Source organism: Myiozetetes cayanensis, unplaced genomic scaffold (genome assembly GCF_022539395.1).
Source record: "Myiozetetes cayanensis isolate MyiCay16 unplaced genomic scaffold, myiCay2020 scf22, whole genome shotgun sequence".
NCBI classification, from domain to species: Eukaryota; Metazoa; Chordata; class Aves; order Passeriformes; family Tyrannidae; genus Myiozetetes; species Myiozetetes cayanensis.
The window spans coordinates 3,270,110-3,289,375 of NW_026087434.1; the positions used below are offsets into that span (position 1 = coordinate 3,270,110).

General features: G+C 42.6%; 1 protein-coding gene across 1 annotated transcript in view; it reads left to right on the forward strand.

Moving 5' to 3' along the window:
* The first annotated feature begins 295 nt into the window (after window positions 1-295).
* The window catches only part of PITPNC1 (phosphatidylinositol transfer protein cytoplasmic 1), a 68,828-nt gene continuing 49,857 nt past the window's right edge, over window positions 296-19,266 (forward strand). Inside the window, exon 1 of the mRNA XM_050319007.1 lies at window positions 296-904. Within this exon, the coding sequence (XP_050174964.1) occupies window positions 857-904 (48 nt within the window). The 5' untranslated portion in view covers window positions 296-856. The remainder of the gene's footprint in view (window positions 905-19,266) is intronic.

A 19,266-nucleotide genomic window follows, 5' to 3' on the forward strand; every position in this document is an offset into this window, starting at 1 on the left:
CCGCGCTCGGCGCTGCCGGTCCCCCCCGCCCGGGAGGCTCCGGCGGGCGCAGCGCGGAGCCCCCGCGGCCCGGCCCCGCTGAGCCCGCCCGGTCCCCCCCGCCTTCCCTCCTCGCCTCGCTCCCTCCCTGCCTCCGTCCTTCCTGCCGCCCCGCTGATGTCAGCCCAGCCCCGCCGGGGCCGCCGCCGATACCGCCCGCCCGTGACCGCCGCCCGCCCGCGGCTGCGCGGGGGACCCGCGGCCGCCCGCCCGCCGTGCCCCCCCTGCCCCCGCCCCGAGCGCAGCGGGAGCCGCGGCGGCCGCAGCCGCGTTGCGGCGGGGAGGTGGGAGCCGCGCTTGGCAGCCGGCAGAGGGGAACGTTATAAAAAGCCTTTGTCTCGGGACTCAGCATCGCATCTCTCTCTCCTGCCGCCCGACGGTGCTGCTGCTGCTGCCGGCGGCGGGGGCGAGAGCCACATTTTCGGCTCGTTTGTTCTTTTCGCCGCCCCAGGCATGTCTTGACACAGCCGCGAGAGAGCCCGGCGTTTCCGTGCACTTCCGACGGATGTCTTCGGCTGGGGCGAGAGCGGTGGGGGTTTGAGACTTGGTAGCGTATCTCGGTGCGAGCGTCCGTGAGATTCCCATGATCGCAGCGTGAAGGAGGAAGAACTGGAAGAAAGAAGCAGTTGTATTGGTTTCTCTTCTTGCTGGGTCAGCCTTCCTGGATGGTTGCGCTACTGTCTTGTGGACACATTGTCAAGCGCGCACAGAGAGAGAGGCTTGATTATTTTCTCCCGTGTTTGGTTTTCGTCGTGATCTCTGTGCAGAAATCCCCACTTTTCTCGCAGTTCGCCGGTCCGCACTGAGCAGCAGGAATATGCTCATGAAGGAGTACCGGATCTGTATGCCTCTGACAGTTGAAGAGGTAAGATCCGCGCTCGTAGCGGAGAGGCTGTTCCTTACCCAGGGTTTTCTCTTGCCAGGCGACTTGAGGTTGTATTTGTTTTGCTGAATATTTCTTCTTCGTGTAATGAACTTAGTCGGAGATGATTGGTTAGAGAGGAATGTTTTTATTGGAAAATAAAGGAATCCTGCAGGAACGAAGGTAACTTAAGTGTATCAAAAGCACTGTGTCGTCAAAATATTGGTTATAAAGATTTTCCGACCAGACTTTTCAGAGGGATCTCATGCATGTTTGCAAGGGAATGCTTTTGTGCTGAAATTTCTAGCTGATAAAGCGTTTGTCCAAAACCCAGTTTCTAAATATATTTCACCTTTACTTAAAATACCCTCGCTGCTGAACACGGCCTGAAACTCCCTCCAGCACAGGTAGGGAAGAGAGCCGATCATTTATTAGCAAAACTTTGTTGTCATTTAAAGAAACGACTGAAAGTCAATCTGCTGTTTGTCGGGTGCTCTCAGCTCCGTGTTGGGAACACTGGTTTTATTTGTCTGCGGAGAGTTTTAAGTAAGTCCGTAATACCTCCGTGGGGCACACGTGTTCTGGAGTTACTTGGGAAGTGTTTGCGGGTGCAGGAGGTGCCTAAAGGCCGGATGGAATACGAAACAGAGCGGGTGCTTTATGGTTTGGTGCCCTGCAAGTGTGAGAAGATGCTGTTTTAGGGAGCCGTTGGTGGCGGGGATGGGGACGAGCCCGCGCTGGGCGCGGATCTTGCGCTTGAGCTGCGCCCAAAGTTCCGCCTGGGCCGCCACCGCCAGGGGGCGCCCTGGCTCAGGGTCCCTCACGAGGGGCTTAATTCGCTAATTAATGGATAATTAACTCGCTAATTGAGTTACGCGTTTGTTGGTTGAGTCCGTCCAGGAGGGTGTTTTGCTGCGTACTTTTCTTTTCTCTGATATGTGTGTGGGGGAGCCTCCAGCAGCCCGGCAGGTTGGTCATTTCAATGCTCTTTTTGTCCGTCTCACCAGTTCTGGCAAATTAACAGTTTTCTGAAACTGAGGATTGGAACTGTCAAATATTTACTTCGGGCTGCGCAGGAAATTCCTTCTGCAGGGAGCAGGACCCAAAGCCACCACATGCATGTAGTTAAACTGGTATAGGTTTAATTCTAGCCTTTTTCCATCATATCCTGTGATATTGGATGGCATTATTCTTTTAAAACATAATTCTCTTTGTTTATTGCATTACCCTACTGTGGACAACGTTTTATCCAAGCCAGTTCCTGATGTCCTCAGACTACCACACTTAGTTAATGACAGTTCATTACATCATCAGAGGGGAGCAGATCTAATTTATTTTGAAACATTATTATTAAACAAGATTTCCAGATGCAGAAAAGTTCAAAAATCTCTCAAAACAGGAATGGTCGATGCATGATGAGGCAGAAGGAAACATTGGATGTCATTGTTTCTCTAGAATGTTAACAGAATTAGTAAAGATACTCTATCTTGTAGTTTCTCTTATGTTGAATCATCCATTATTGAATCCAAGTGCTGCAGCTGAGATGCCTTAATGAGGAACCTAGAACATGTCTGATATTTAGCATCAATTTAATTACTAATTATAAAATGAACTAGGACAAAATTGTAAAATTAGCAGATATCTTATTTTTGTTACAGTATTTACATACTAAAAAAGGTCCACGCTGTTTCTCAGAGTGGTTCATCCTTGTCACATTCCCTACAGTCTTATGAAGGTGGTGTTATCCTACTTTTACCCTCAGTTGCACATTAACTGCCAACAATGTGTGATTGTTTTTGCCACAAGGGGATGGGGTGGTTCAGTCACCAGGAGAACATCATGGGGCAACACTGACCCTTCAAATACACGGAGCATTTTGGTTCCAAGAGGCCCAAACTGCCTCCTGCAAGGTGCAAAGTCACTCTGAAGCTCAGTGGGCTTTGAGGGAAACAGTTTCCAAAGGATCTGGAATTTGCCACGGGGCTGGGATGCTGGGCCCTGCTCTGCAGTGGCACTTGGGATCCTGACTCACCTGGGGACACTGCTGGCGCTTAAGCACCCAAGGTTTTTTGAGGTTCTGTGTTTCAACAGGTATGGGCAAAATGCAGTTCTTATGCAACAGCCTGGCTCCCCCTCTTGTGCTGTTTTTTCTTCTGTAGACTTCACAACGCTGCTTTTCCCTGGTTGATGCTCTGGCTCTCGTCCTGTGCACTTTAGACATAAATCCAGAAGTATTTCCTTGAGCAGTTTTCCTTTTTTAGCCCTGCCCTGCCAGTTACCCATCCATAGAAGGCTCACGGCATGAATGGGAAGGAACTGTGGCTTCAGTCTGTGGTGGTGTGTTGTCACCAACACCACAGTGCTTCCCATGCCGTTCCTCTGAGGATAATCTGGCACAGGGAGCAAAATGCAGTGTTAAGTCTGCCAGCCAAGCACCTGTACCTGATCTTCTGGAGTCAGATTTTGTGTGTAATGTGAAGAAACATGCTGTAAAATGCTGTGTAATGTCCAGGCAAGTCATTGCCTGGCATGTAAATACCTCTGCACGCAGCAGGGAGCGGTTAGTGCTGCTCTGGGTGACTATTATGACCTAAATTTATCTCTAGAGAAGAGTAAAGAACTGATACATCAGTGTAACAGCAGCGCTGTCTCCAGGTTGGAAGAGTTTCTGGCATTGTTGTGGGTAGGAAATGCCTTCATCAGCTGCTGCAGATCCTGCTCCTGAGCCGTGCTTTCCTTGATGCCCTTATTAGATAAGATACCCAAATATTTATGGGAGTTTTGTTTATCTCCCTGTCAGCTTGGAGGCCAAATGCTTTCTTGCAAATAAAACATTTCCTAAGAAATGCTGTTTGCTACAAACTGAGCTGCTCTGGTGTATTTTGAGCTAGGATGGAGGAGCTGGACATGCATCTTTGTGCCTTGGCCATAAACACCAGGAAAGACAGGTTGATCCAAGAGTCCTTGCTGGGGTGCTGTGGCACCACACTACAGTTCTTATTTAAGGCTAAGTCAGAAAACTGCATTTTTATTGACAGCTGTTCAGGTCTGTTACATATTTATGGTCAGAAGCTGCCTGATCAGCTTTAAAATAATTTCAGAAAGGAAATACCACGTTAATTTCTAAGCAAAATAATAACAACTGTTGTAAGAACTTCGTAAATTAGGTCAGAATAGAGCTGTTGGTTGACAAAGCCAATGTGATTGCCAATTAGAGATCATTCTTTACCTCGTTTGTGTTCCTTTTGGGAGGGACCCATGCAAATTCCATGCTTTTGTTAACACCGAGATCTTACAAATTAGGAAAGAGAAGAGAAAGAGAAGAATTTCTTTGCATTAATATATAAAGCAAGTAAAATGTGTTCCAGTAATTGCATAAGATACGTTACCAGTCCTCATCCCAGCTGCAATTAATAAACGAGCCTGCCTCAGTTATTTTTCCCCTTGCATTTTCATCTGTTAGTTCATTCTTACAAATAGCTTGTTACCTCATATGGGAGAATATTATAATAGGCTGCATTGTGGGGTTTTAAATATCATCAGTTAAAAACCCCACATTCCTAAGCAAGTGAAAAGAGCACCAAGCAATGGGAAAGAGCGGAGATGCTGAAAAATTCTCAGACTTGGGTCTCATTGCAAATCAGAATTCCACAGTTTTTCACAGGAAGGATTACATGGCTTTGTGCTTTTGGGATGCCTTTATCTGAAAATGTAAATCAAAGGTGATAGGTTAGCGTGGTACTGAGCTCTTCTGGGAGAGGCAAAGTACAGTGAAGTTCCTGATTTGCGTGGAAAGTGATTATTCTTTCCGGAGGGAGGTGAAAAGACATTTTTGCTGGATCCTGTTGAAAATGGAGCTGTTACTGCTGTAAAACGCTGTGAAAGATGTGAAGCTGGGCTGTGTATATTTGAAAGCTAAACATCAAATAAACTGCAGGACTCCCAGGGTTTTTTCCTTGGAAACAGGGATGCCCATTAACATTTCTGTTAGTTCTGAAGTCTACATGCATGGCCAGTCCCTACATTCCTAACAGGTTTTCCTTTGCTTTGTTCTTTATTTCAACCAAGATTCTCTCTGCTGAGCCTGGTGGAATTGCCCCCACTCTGTGCTTTAAATAAAAGCCAGGTTGGATCTGTGGGGAGCTCTGCCTGCATGAGGTGTGCAGGAACAGCTGTATTGTCATGAATACAAACAAGCAGAGACCTGCAAAATGGCCATAAATGGAGAGCGTGGTTTTTCAACAAAAAGTCCTCTCAGCATTCCCAAATTCTGGGTTTAGAAGGTGTTATCCTTGCTCCTTTATGAAAATACCCATTGTTTAGCTCTTGTTTCAAACATTATGAATTCTCCCGGTGTGGATTATTTACGTGAAATTATTTCCACAACATCTGTGTAAACAGTGTTTGTACTCTCTGAATCTTGTGTACATTTCTTCTTGAAAAGATTTCATAGTCTCCCGTTTTGTGTGCAGAGGGTGCTTGTTATAACATGTTTTATTCAGGCAGATTTCAAGCTCATTGGAAGCGTTTGAGAAGGTGGTGGTGTGCCCTGAGAGTCAGCAGGTGTTACAATATTTAGACATAACTATATGTCTGTAGTACAGCAAAGCCTTTAGTAGGGTATAAAGTGTAAAAAAATTCTTTTTCATAAGTACAGTGATCTCCTGCAGGACAAATTACATCAACTTGTCCTGCAGTTAATACAGATAGATTAAATAATGACCAACGGTGTGTGCTGCTTTCATTTCCCAGCTGCAGCCACAGAACGTGTTTTCAGGAGCACCTTAATGTATGGAGCATTTGTAAAAGCAGTATGTGGGTTGTAAGCAAGGGGACTATAAGCAAACAGAAGATAAAGTCAAAGTTTCAAATTTAATTCAGTTTATGACTTGTAAATGAAATAATGGTTGAACCCGGTAATGACCACGACCTCTGCAGAAAAGTTTCTCTGGCAGGTTGGAGCTGAAGTTGTCCAGCAAAAATGGAGTCTTACTGTGCAATTTTAATTGAAACTATCAACAGCTCTAATGCATCTTGCACCAATTCCTTTGCAAAGCACTAAACTGCTGTGGGACAGTGGTTAATCATTGTGTCTGGATGTGCCTTAGAGAACATCAGCCTTACCTGCCTTTTGCCTTCAGTACTGGGGGCCACGTTTGTCTGAGGGGTATTCAGGGTTAATTATTGACCTAGGAAACCTCTTTGCACCACGATGAACATCTTTTTACCCTTCAAAAGAAATCCTTGTGTAAGTCTCCTGTTAACAAAGGGATCTGGCCTCTGGTGGGGGTCACCTCTGCTCACATCACAAGGCCTTTGCTCACACAGCGTGACCTCACATTGACCCGAGAGCTTCTGGCCCAGGGACAGTCACTGCAACAGATCAAACAGGTGAGGGAAAGCACCACAAGTTAACTATTATCCCCAAAGAACTCCTGTTTCATTTTCTTTTGATGCACAGTCTGGCTGTGAGGAGGAGCAAATGAAAAGTGAGAGCTGTGTTCTACCATGGGAAAAAAATAAACGCCTTGCTTTAATTTGGCCTTCCTGTGCTAGCTGTGGTCAGCTCTGGTAGCAAAGCAATGCACAGCACATGTCAAGCCCTTATTGAGCTCCACTGCAAAGAGAAGCCCAAAAAACCCCAATTTTCTCCCTTACTCCTGTTTGCACTTTTCAGTAAAACTCTGTGAAAGGAACAAGACAACCTTTGTTCTCCAACTTTCAGTGTAAACCATTAAAAAAAGTCTTTCAGTGGAAAGGGTTAGATATTACCGAGGAACACCAGGTTCTGACATACATCTCTCTTTATCTCCCTTGCTCTGTCTCTCCCTGTCAACACTTGTTTTCCACATGGTATATATATATATATATACAGCAAATAACACCACACAGTTGATTTCAGGACTTTGTTAGCAAAATGCAGGGCCCAGTTTTGCATTTCCCATAGAAGAAAATGCAGCCTGTCAGTGCTTTAGGACATTTTCTAGCTAAGGCACTTTACAGAGCTTTGATGCCATCAGGAACTCCATGAGCTCTCTTTGTCTTTGAAGCAAAATGTAGGCTTGGAAAGAAAAGAGCTGGGAAAGAAACGCACAGAATGTCAATACTGGCTTTTAAAACTCAGTACTTTAATTATTTCTTTTTTATTTTGGGATGAACTTTGACTTGCTGAGAACATGAGGTTCTTGTAAGAGTTGTTGTGAATGCTGAGTGATCAGCACTTTACAAATCAAGGCCACTTCTGTTTATGTACCTAATAATGAACATAGATTTCTGTATTGGCAGCTTGAAGTTTGATAGCTCTGATATGTCAAATACATTTTCCCTTAGTCCAGTCTCTTTAATTTCTTCATCTGTCTTCTTTTAAGGTTAGGAATAATGTAGTTACACCAATTTTCATGTGATTTTTGCCTGACTGACAAAAAAAGTTAGGTGATTTATAGCCCCTAAAGTCTATAAAGCCCTTTAGATTAGAGGAAGAGAAAGATTTCTGTAATAACTAGGAAAGATTACAAATCATATTTTCCTTTATGGATATTCATTTTATTCTGATAGACATTTGTATTGTTAAAACCTGGTAGAGATCATGTTCTCTGGGACAAAAGGCTGCCTAGTCAGATAATGGAAAAGCCATAGTATGTAACAATGATTCATTCACTGTATCCTTCTTTGTGAGTGGTGAGCTGACAAATTTGCTCCCCAGGCTGTCCTTATGGAGCTGAGGCAGTGGTGGATGCTAAAATCCATGCAGGCTTTCCATCTTACTGTCCAGCCTACCACAGAGGCACCCATTCTGCACTCTGGGGATGGAGATGGATTGTACACCCATGGAAACCCTTGAAATGCTCATTGTGGGCGAGGAACAATCCTTTGTATCCTTACGGAAATCTTGCTTGTAATTTAAATTTTTTTATTTATAATTTTCCTGATATTCTGTTCTTTATCTTCTTTGGTTCGTAGAGCATCTCTCATGACCAGCAGTGCATTTTGTAAGGTTTTTCTACCAAAATAAAGCAAATAGTGACATTTCATGCAGATTTGCTCTGAGAGCCCTCCAGTGCAGCCTGAAGAGCTCTGTGTGGGCATATTGTGCACATTTTCAAGGGTAATTACCAATGTCTGCAGGCATCCAGAAAGGAAGGAAAGGTGCTCCCCAGGATTATTGACTGGGTTTAAAAAGGAGCTAAGAAAAGGTAATATAGATTTCAAGTTGTGTTAACAGATGGGTTTACAGACTGTAGGTGGGGGAAACCAGACTTGAACTTCACCTGTGTTTATATATATAATGCTTTTAGTCTGGTCTTAATCTTGTTTATCTCCTTCCCAGTTCGTCATTTCTTCCCAGTTTTGGTTATAAGTGATCAGCCAATTTTGAATGCTTGGATATGTATCAAAATACTATTTTTATGAAGTATAATGCAGGGTGCTAAATTGTAGGAATGACATTTTAATGGCTCCTCTTGGCAAAAAAAAATAATAAAAAAAAAGAATCTTCCATCTTTTTTCTTGCTTGTGGTCAGAAAATGCTGAGGCAGTTTTGGGTTCCATTAGTTGTGTTCTTTTGCAGTTCCAAAGCTGCTTTTGCACACTCTGAGCCCTGGCACATCCTGAACTTGTGCACGCAGTTAATTTAAAGCACGAGGAGTCATGTGAGTCGCACACATGAATGTTGGGGGATGAACCAGTCCTGGATTTAGGAGCAGACTGGTTCATATGCTCTCCAGAAAAATCATGGGCTTTATTTAGGAGTTTTTACGTGTCTGTTCTAAGATTAGTCTTGCCCAAGTGATTTAGGAATACTTGAGCTCTGTGGGAATTGTTTTCTGTGGGCATGCTGAGTGTGCCTTATTTTCCATTTCATCACGCTAAATGTCATCTTGGGTTTAATGTGTTCCCCAATTAATGACTGTGTTCAGGGTTTGTTCAGTAAAAATATTATTACAATGCATGACAAAGTAATTGTGTGATAATGACACTCCAGTGTGACACACACTGTTGCTCGATTGCTTCGTTAACAATCAGTCACTGATGACAAACACAACTAATTGTTGAATATATTTTCAGCTTTTTTCTCTCATTTTATGTAAAGGCCGTTAAAAATATAAAAATAACCTCTTGTGCTGGTGTCACCACGTTAACTGAAAGGTTCTCTAAATACAAAGTCCAATGTGAACCAAAAAATTGTGTTTATCAGAAAGATAAAGACAATGATAATTCTACTGAGAAGCATTAAGTTCTTACACAGACCAAGCTTGTATTTGTCCTGGTCATACAGATGGTTGGGTTTTTTGTGGTTTGGGGTATTTTTTGGTCAGGTTTTCTTTGAAACTTCAGATTAGCTGACCTTTAAGTAATATTTCCATTTAATAAATTAATTGTACAATGACTGCAATAAGCTAAATGAAAGCCCTGAAGTTTACACACGATTGCACTCTTAAGTAGCCTGCCTGCTTCTCTTATTACATAGACTTGATATAAAATTGATTTAAGTCCTCCTTCAGTGGGTCAGTTTTTGTTTTGCTTCGCTCTGTGTGAAAGGAAAATCATTCAGAGAAATTTCCACCACAGTAATACCAGTGAATTCTGCCACTGATGCTAAAGAGGCCAAGATGTCACCAAATATGTGTCATAAAACACAGCATATTTTTAGAACAGAAATGTTGGGAATTTAAATTCCATTTCAGTTGCGCGGTGCAAATGTGAGATAATTCCCCTGCCCTCGGGAGATCCATTGCAGATTTCTCTCAGCCTGAGTTGGCTTCAACCAATGGCCATAAACTAAAAGAAAATGTCAACTTCTGGAATCTGTTGTTCCACGTGGAATGAAGTTATTGCTGTCCTCATCCCCCAAACTTGTCAGTCCCCTCTCTGCTGTGAACTTGCAGTCCCAGCTTTAGAGGCTTTGATTCCCTTTCCCTTCTCCCTTTGGGGAGTCCTTGGTGGTGCTCCCAAGCCAGGGAGCCTCTCCAGGCCCCGCAGGCGCGTGGCCAGCTGGCAAAAAGCTGCTGCTCTTGCTGGGCCTCGGGCTTGCAGGGAATAAGGAACTGCACAGCAGACCAGAACAATTGATAATTCAGCTCCCTCTCGAGTGCTCAGCTCGGGCTTGAGTCCCTGGATTCCCTCAGTTTCCATGGATCTTTCCCCCAGACTGAAGCTGAAGAGAGCACCGAGTTCAGAAATCTCTCCAGTGTCTTACAGGGTTGCTGGGTTTATTTGCATTCCCAAACTGTTTGCTACTCAGTGAAGCCCAGGTTTTTTTGCTTTCTTTATTTTTTTTTTTTGCCTTTTTCCCCCCTCTCAGGGATGATTCAGTATGAAAACATGCTTGTGTATATTGAGGGGATGCTGTTACACATTTAGGATACGTTGAGGTGTTTATTTCCTCATTAACTTCAGTGGAAACAGAATAAAGCCTATAATGGGAACTTTTTTGTTGTTCATTTGTTCTCCACTGTTTTGCTATACTTATTATCTCCACTGTCTCTGCTTTTTTTCATGTCTGAACTTGAACTCTCTTAGAGTCAAGTGATGATGAACTTCTAAATGTGTTCTGAGGGGGTTTGAGATGAGGCAAACAGCCTTTGAGTGGAAATGTTATGTCATAGTAACAAATGCCTATGGATTAGTTAGTTTATTTCCAGGACCTCATGGGCTATACATTGCTATTTATAATTTAACTTTCTCAAGCAGCCACGACTGTGTTTATGTTGCCATGGTGTTCCTTGCCATACTTGAGGGTGGATAGTAAATGCTATAATTGAAAATAGATACTCCCACTGAATTAAGGGTAACAGGTGGTTATGTTTTTATTTAATCATGCTGAAAGCATATTACAAGTTAAATGTGGATACCTCTACCCCTGCCTCTGTGCCAAGACATTTTCAGACATGCCAGTGTGTCTTCAGTGGCCAGAACTGGAGTAAACAACGTGAGTGATGTGTCTTGTGACAGGCCAAGGAATGTCAGTGGCAATCAAGGAGCATCCTCCACTTCAGACTTGAGAAAGCAAATGTTCTTATGCAGCAGAAAAAGAGCTGCTCTGGTGTGTGGGGGAGCTCTGCATCTCATCCTTCTGGGGACCACAGTCTGGACAAAGCCCAAATTCTTTAGGAGCATTTGAGGAACAGCAATTACTGTTCCCTTGTGTTTCCTCATATTAGCCCTCTGACCTCATCTCACCTCTTCATTTCCTGCAGTTTTCCACTGAAGTTTTCCAGTTTTTCCACGTGGGCAAGACCCATCCTACCAGCAAAACTATTCAAAGCATCCCCCTCTCACAGTCGTAAGAATAGCTTTTGATTAAGTTTTGTCAACTCCTGTAACATCAGTTAAATGTTATCTCTATAATACATAAATATATGTATTTTTTTTTCCATTTTTCAGAGTAGAAGGACAGAAACATATGGCTATTATCCTAGATTCTCATTAATATTTAGGTGGGGGGAAAAAAAAAACGTTGCAGCTTTTTCTCTCAAAAATATTCTTAAATGTGAAAATGAAATTACTCTTTGCAGTCAATAGAGAGTGTGAGACAATACTGCTAATTTGAGTTCAGATGCCCAGGAGTATTAAGTAACCAGGTGCAAACACTTCAGGCAGGATGGTGTGGTTATTATCAGAGGCATTGGTAAAATCCACGTTAATAGAACCAGAGCAAGGACACTTCACTGGTGCAGTTGTGGGAGCAGTGGAGGGCACTCTGTCAAATGGATTCCCAGATGGTGTGTGCACACATGCAGTTTTCTCTTGAACTCAGTTTGAGGTTATTCCTCAGTTTTCCTTCCACATTTTGCCAGTTTGTAAAGCAAAGCCAAACTAAGCAGTGGTTCATAGATGGTAGGATATGTCATATTTTGGTTTTAAGCTGGTTTACATTGGCTGGAAAGGTTCATGTTATTCAAACCAGTATCACTTCCTTTGCACACAAGACCAAGAGAGCCAGAGTTTGCACCTTAAAGCTTTGCAAGGAGGTCCTTAAGGCCTCCTAAAAACAAGCTTCTGGCAATTGCATTCCTTCCCACAGCTTGTTCTGCCTAACATCTTTGTTTGCAGGCCTTTTCCACAATTTTGGAAGTTAGACTTGCAAATTAAGTGAGCTACTTTAGCTCTCTGGGCTTATGTTATAGGTAGCACTTGACTGAGTTTATTGTCACAGAAAGGCTGAGGACATTCCCTGGGGCCACCACCAAACTTCCAGGTAGGAGTAAGTGTGCAGGAAGGCACAGGGCTTTGAAGTATTCATGCATATTTAATGGCAAGGGAAGAACTCAGCACTGCAGCCAATCCAAACCTTTGACAAGAACAATGAGTTAAGGGGAAAAAAATTGAGTTTGCAAGACGGTTTTGATCAAATGAATTAAAAAATGCATTGCTGAAGGTGATTAATGTAGATTAGTACATCATGTGTCATAAATTGACCCATCCAATGGAAATTCACTCTCCAGCTTGGAGGTTTTTGATGGTTTTGCTGAGATGTCCCTGCTCAGCCTGGTGTTTTTGGGAGGTGTAAGACCTCTGCTTTATTGCAGTCTTGTTCCAAGTGTGAAAGTCCCAGAGCCCTTGTGTGAACCTGTGGTGCTCTGGAGCTGCCTAAATCTCCTACAAAGTAGACCATTGACCTGGGAAAGAACTAACTGGCCTTTCCAACCAGTGTAGCCCATGTGGGTCCAAGAGTGAGAGCCTTGAGTCGGGCTGCTGGTCTAGCAGAGTCTTCACCAATCCCAAACCAGTCTTGATATTTAGGAGAGCTTTGCCACTGTGCTCTCCCAGGCTTCACTTTGTTGAGTTTATGTCGGGTTATTCCACACTTTTCTTAAACAGTTCTCTATGAATATTCATTCTTAACAGTCACGATTCTCTGTGTGAAATTGTAGCGTGAATTTTTCTCTCACTGTTGATAGGTGGTTCCTGATGCTCCCCCCCTCCTGCCTCGAGTATTCATTTCTCTGGTGTCTTGTTTCATAACTCCAGGTTACCCTGCAGTGCAAATGTTCCTTGATTCTTGGTCTAAAATAGGATTTTTACCCATTATGTCAGTTAAAAGTGACAATAAGTGAAAAATAAGGGAAGAAGGAAGTATACAGAAGGCATTTTTCAGAGAAAGAATTTAAGAAGTAATAAGGTTGTATAACAATAGAGAGAATTCACTTGCTCAGTCAGGTGACATTTAAAAGCATCTTCCATTTTTTAGCAACTGGAAATATAAGGAAGCCATGTAGGAAAAGAAATAGACTTGCTGATTAATGAAAGCTTTGCCATTCTTTAAATATTTTGTTGTGTAATCTCTGACATAAAAATAATGACAAAGTTGTTGGGGTACATTTTTGCCTTTCTTATCTTGCAAACCCTGATTTTTCTTATGCACTTTTGACACTTTCCAGTCAAGAGTTTCAAAGAGAAAGGATTTTTCACTCCATCAACAATTGAACACCCCACTGATTTATGTGTGCAAATTGTTTGTGCATGTCAGATTTAAACATATACTGCTTTGGAGGCACAGTAAACTTTGCAAGTTGACATATAAAGTTCACCTCAGTAATCCTACCAAAGCTTTGGTCCCTTGTGCCCTTTTTGCACCAGATTAGTGCACTGCTTAAGATATTCTAGAACACAGGGAAAGAAAAATGATATAATCAAACTTTAAAATATGTGGAGCATCAGTAGGTGGTTTTTTGACCATTTCCCATACCTGCATATTGATACTAACTTAAGACTATTTTCCTTATAGCAAACATTTCTTCCTATTTTGCATTTATGCTGATGAGGTAAAGTGTTGCTGGCTTTGCTCCTGTGAAATCTTCAGCATTTTTTTTACAAGCTCAAAAATTACACAAACTCTTCTGTGAATCATTTCTTGAGAGAAAGCAGCGTTTTGGTGTGTCTGTCTCGTGAGATGCCGGGCAGGTTCCCACCAGGGGGGTTACTGTCGTGAAAATGCAGAGACCTGGGGGTGACATAAGAGGTGACATCCTGAGCACGGGATCCTTTCCGAGGTGACCCCGTGGTGCGTTTGGGCTAAAGAATTTTAAGCTGGTGTTCCAGGTGTTCACTGCCATCGAGGTCAAGGAGATAAAGTTACTCTGCTTTCCATCTAATCAAGAGTTGCTCTCTGAGCCTTGCAGGCTACCGGTGATCACTGTAACTGTATCCTCTGTTCTTCTCCTTTTTTTCTCTTTGTACTCTCTGTAATGTACTCCTCCCACTCCCTCTTTTAAATCCTTTTTGTAGGAGGTTAATTACAAAACTGTAGCTTTCCATCCTTGTTGGCTTCAAGTTATCAGTTGTTCTTTTTGTATATTGTTCATTGGGGATATTTTTTTAATAAGTTGCTACAACCATTGTTAATGAGCCGGATACTTTCAGACCCTGCTCAGATTCCTCTGGGTTTCACTTTCCTCTCTGCAGTGTTAACAATTATTGGTCTATTTATTTTACTTTTTTAACTGCATCTTTTAAACACTGATTTGTCCGTGTTTATGGACGTTTCTTATGGCAGATTTGTTTCTTTTAGAACATCTGGGCAATGACCTCGGCAAAATGGGCTTTTGGTGTTGAATTGCCCCATATCAGCTGGGTCTGCTCTGGCTGCTTTACCTGTGACCTCTTCAGAGACAGACTAAGACATGATTTTCCTCACTAAAGCTGTGTTAACTTTCCCTCTATATTTATGAATCCAAGCTGTGCTATTCACACACTTTTTTTTTATTTTTCTTGAGCAACAGGAACCACCCTCATACACTCTTTCTCAGCTTTCTGTTCAATGCATTGAATGGGTGATAGCAAATGAAAACCTTATGAAAAGCAAATTAATACAGCTCCCATCCTAGCTGGTGAAAGTATAGAATTTTAATTTAATACCAGCACAATATATTGAATGAATTGCAAGTGCAAAGATACCAAATTTCAATTAGAGTACCGGCTAATATTTTATTTTACCATGACTATCTGCTTTACTGCATTTAAGAATGAAACCTTGGTAGAAGATTTTTGATAACTATTCTTTAATTCTTACTCATTTAAATCCTTGACTCTTTGGGGACTGGTTCTTGAAGAGAACCACAGATGTAGCAATAATGCAAACAGTAAGGATTTCAGGCAGTTTATTGATATGTTTGGCAAGTAATATCAGTCAGTGCTGTGCACCAGCATTGCCATCTTACATTAGAAGTTGTTTTGCCAAGTGCTGGTTGGCAGTGTGTCGTGTTCCTTGGATTCCTCTCAGAGCTGAGAACTCTTCTGGTCATTTTATCTCTGAAAGGAGTTAACATTTGCTTTATTTTAGATCCCAGCCCGTGCAGGATGCACAGACAGCATGCAAACTGGTAGATCCTGTGTCAGGAGCAGTGATTCCTTGCTTGGGCACTGCCAGGAGCAAAGGCTGCTCTGCTGCTGTGTCATCACCACAGCGCTGGTTCCTGCCCACTGCACACAGAGCTGTCCCTCTTGAAAACTGAGATAAATTTCCATGTCCGTGTTTAACTTTGATTTGTTGTTACACTTTGGCTCTGACCTCCTCCCCCTGACTGTAAATCAGTAAGGGCAAAGCACAGCACGCACATGATCTGCAGCCAGGCATTTGATATGGTCGTAATTAATTGACAGCGTTGCAAGATTAATGCCCTTCCCAGGCCCACTGCTACACGGGGAAGTCGGTGGGAATTTCTCTCCTTTTGCATTAAGAATGGCAAAATTTGGACCTGAGAGGGAATTCACTGAATGAGGAGCTGTGTGTGACGTAGAGCTCAGCTCTGTCCTGAGCTGCACTCCACAGGACTCTGCTGACTTCAGGTCAAGTGCTCTTTGTCTTCCCCTCCCACAAAGTACTACAGGTCATTTTTGCATGTGGCATTCACATTCATGTTTTCTTTAACTCTGTGCTGTCAGAAGACCAAAGTAAGTTAGAAAATTCAAGCTGTTTCTTAGGGACTTCTAAAACTGATGTTTTGCTAAATGTTATACAACATGGACAGAATGGCACAGGAGGAAGCAAGTTTTTGTCTGGCCAGTGGATTTCTAGGAAGGATGACCCTGGCTTGGTAGGCCAGTACATTTTTCTATTCTGGCAATTGTTGCTTTATTGCCTCAGCATCTTCAGCAAGTGACTTAATATTTAAAAAAATTCCTAGTGTGGCTCTTTGTTCTGGAACTTAAGCAATTCCACTGTCAGCTGTCGATGCATGAAAACCTGTCCCCTTCACCAGAAGAAGTGTTTTCCTCCTCAGGAAACCTGAAGCATCCCACGGCCACGAGTGCAGGAATCCCGGCGGTGTCAGTTGTGCTCCACTTCCAGTTAGGAATGACATCAGTGCATGTGTTGGGCCCTCTTTGCTTCGCTGCTCCTGCTCTCCTGGAGTGGCTGCAGCCCTGGAATTGCTGGCCCGTGGAAGCTTCGGCTGCCAGGAATGGGGGAAATATGCAAATAGAATAATCTTGTGAATCATCTGTGTAAGGCACTGCTGGATCTGAGGCAGAGTTACGAGCCATCAAAACATGCAAATCACGTTCGTGTGAGTGACACAGTGAGGGTGTCCCTGTGCTTAAGTAGGGCATTACTCAAAATAGTACTATTCCAGCTTTCCATGGGAAAGTACTTTCTGTTCAGTGAGATGTTTTCTTTCCCTACCTAAGTCATCAAAAACACCATCAATCCCATTTCCAGTGAGGCAAGCTTCGGTGGAATGTGACATTGTTATTTCCCTTACCTGATAAGAGTATAGACCTAGATTTGTTCAGAATGCAACACATACTTTTCTTTTTAATTTAATTTTTTTTTTTTTTAATGCTTGAAAAAGGGTTTGTCCAGGAGAAACTGCTCCCCAAAAAATTGATTTTCTGGCTATGTGCAGGAAAGGTAAATTCACTCTTTGTATTGTTTTCAAGCACCTTAATGCAGGGAAGGAAATGGGTTGGTTGCAGTCATGAAATAGAGTGTATGGTTAGAAATAATTCAAAGGTAACCTCCCACTAGTATTTCCCTGTTGAAAAAAATAATATTATTATGGCACACAACCCTGAGATGAAATTTCAGAATTGATATGTCACAAAAGTAGAATATACTGTACATATTATAATCATGCTACCAATTTATTGAATGGGGTTTTTTAACAGCATTAACAGCATAAAATTAAAATCTATATAGGCTATAAACATATTATCCACCCAGCTGCCCTCCTGGATCTTCAGGCATGGTCTTCTTTTCTCTGCATGCATGGAGTTTGTGCAGGCATCAAGAATTTCATACTAATCCATGAACTGATGTCAAACACAATCCAGTGAACAGAGGTGATAAAAATTCTCCCCCCTCTCCAACAGGGTAATTGCATCACAGATACATCACTGAATATTTGGGTTTAAAGAGAGGCTTTAAAAGCTCACAGAACACAGGAAACAATGTGGCATTTTGATGTTACTTTACACGGCTTCACTTTGTGTCCTGTAAAGAAAATGTTCTGATCCTGAGCGCTTTTTTTCAGTCTCTGTGAGCTGAAACATTTCGGCCGATTCTCCAGTTGGGTTGGGAGCACGAAAGGGGCTGTGCTCACTCAAGGATTATCCTGGTGTCTGTGTCTTTCTGAACATCAAATTAATAGTTTGAGTCGCAGAGGTTAAAAGAAATTTCGAGTACTGCTTTAATGAGGACAGACAGGAACATCTCTTGATACCTTGTATTGAATTCAAGCAGTTTCCTATCTGATATACTGTGATAGTGGTGCCCGCTGCACTTCCATAATTATGGGCCTGTCAGCATTTCCATTCCTAACCCCTATATTACAGCTGGAAACATCACTCCAGGATGAAGTTTTGTACAGAGCCTTTCAGCTGTGAAAGAAGCAGCTTTCAAAACTCATTTTGCTGCTTCTCCAGTCTAAAAAAAAAAAAACCCCGAAGTTTTGCTCCTGCTTGCTCCACCCTGTATTAATGTCTTGTTTTCAGAGAAAAACCCCACGGGGTCAAAATGCTGCTGGTTTGTTTCCTGGAGTGTGAATGCAACACGTCGAAAAGATAAGAACTGAGAGCTGATTGCTTTTATTTAACCACAGAAAGAAAAAGAGGCAGCACAAGCAGGAGAAAGCACATCTGCAAAGTGCAACCCATACCCACCTCCCCTCCTTTGGAACCCATCTGCAAAGGTTTCAGTACCTGTGTCCTTTTGCACAGATTCCAAAACAGCAAGGAAGTTACAATTTTGTGGTTTATCAACGCAGACTGAGTTAAAAATTGTTATTTAGGAGTTCAAGGACACTTAGAATTAGGAGGTGACAAAATTATTATTGCCCGTACGGTTTTGGTTTGCCTGCTTTTTGAATGTGTTTGCCGCAAAACTGGTTCCTGGAAAGGCTGGGCGAGGCTCAAGTGAACACCATTTTTTCATTATATAATATTTTGGTCTTTTTCCAGTAACTTATTACCTATCTCTGAAGTTTGAACCAGCATCTATCGTGGTTTTCAGTGGTGCTTATCACTAAAGTGTCTGAATATCAGGCAACATTAATCTATTTATTTTCATTACACTTCTGTAAACTGGACAAATTTTCTAATTTTACAGATGACAAATGTCTGTACTGGGACTTAATATTTGAAAATATTCACTTTTTTTTGATGATTTAACACTTGGAACCTGCTTTTTCAGAGTGGAATTCTGTAGCCCATTGAAAACACAGTTCTCATTGACTTGAGCAACGGGGTAAATATTGACCATTTCCCTGAATCAGATCTCTTGTGTCGAGTGGGGCACCCAGATGAGGAGGAACGAGGGAACAGCAATTGCTTGGGAAGATTTAGGATGAAGTGATTTGCTTTGTGTTCCCTCCTCTGCTCCAGTTTTGGGATTCCTCTTCCTTCCATCGTGTTGTGCTGGTGATGTCCAGAGGACACACTGTGGGTCTTCAGTTCTGTGACCTTGAGCTGGCTCTGTTTGCCCTTCCCAGAGTGTTTTTCATCACTTCAGCAAATGGAGCAGAAGCCCTACGTAAAATCATCCCCATTAGTATGCAACTGCCTCCAACAGGGAGAGAAAGTGCTACATGATTATTTAATTGTGCCACAGCCTTTAGGTACCCAAGTGCATTAATATCCAATCAGCCATCCATCCCTTCTGTGGCTCCTCAGTGCCTGGATTAGATTTCCTTAAGCACAGCTTTTGTTTGTAATTATTTTGGGGGCTTTTGAAAACTTTAAAAGAAAAAAAAAAAAGCTTGACTCTCATAGAATCATGGAATGGTTTGGGTTGGAAAGGACCTTTAAAGGTCATCTGGTGCCACCCCTCGCCGTGGGCAGGGACATCATGTGATGTGTGATCGCTCATGTGAGCCACGGGCTCTTATCACCAGTACTGGAACCTTGGGATGCTCTGCACAGGCTGCTGC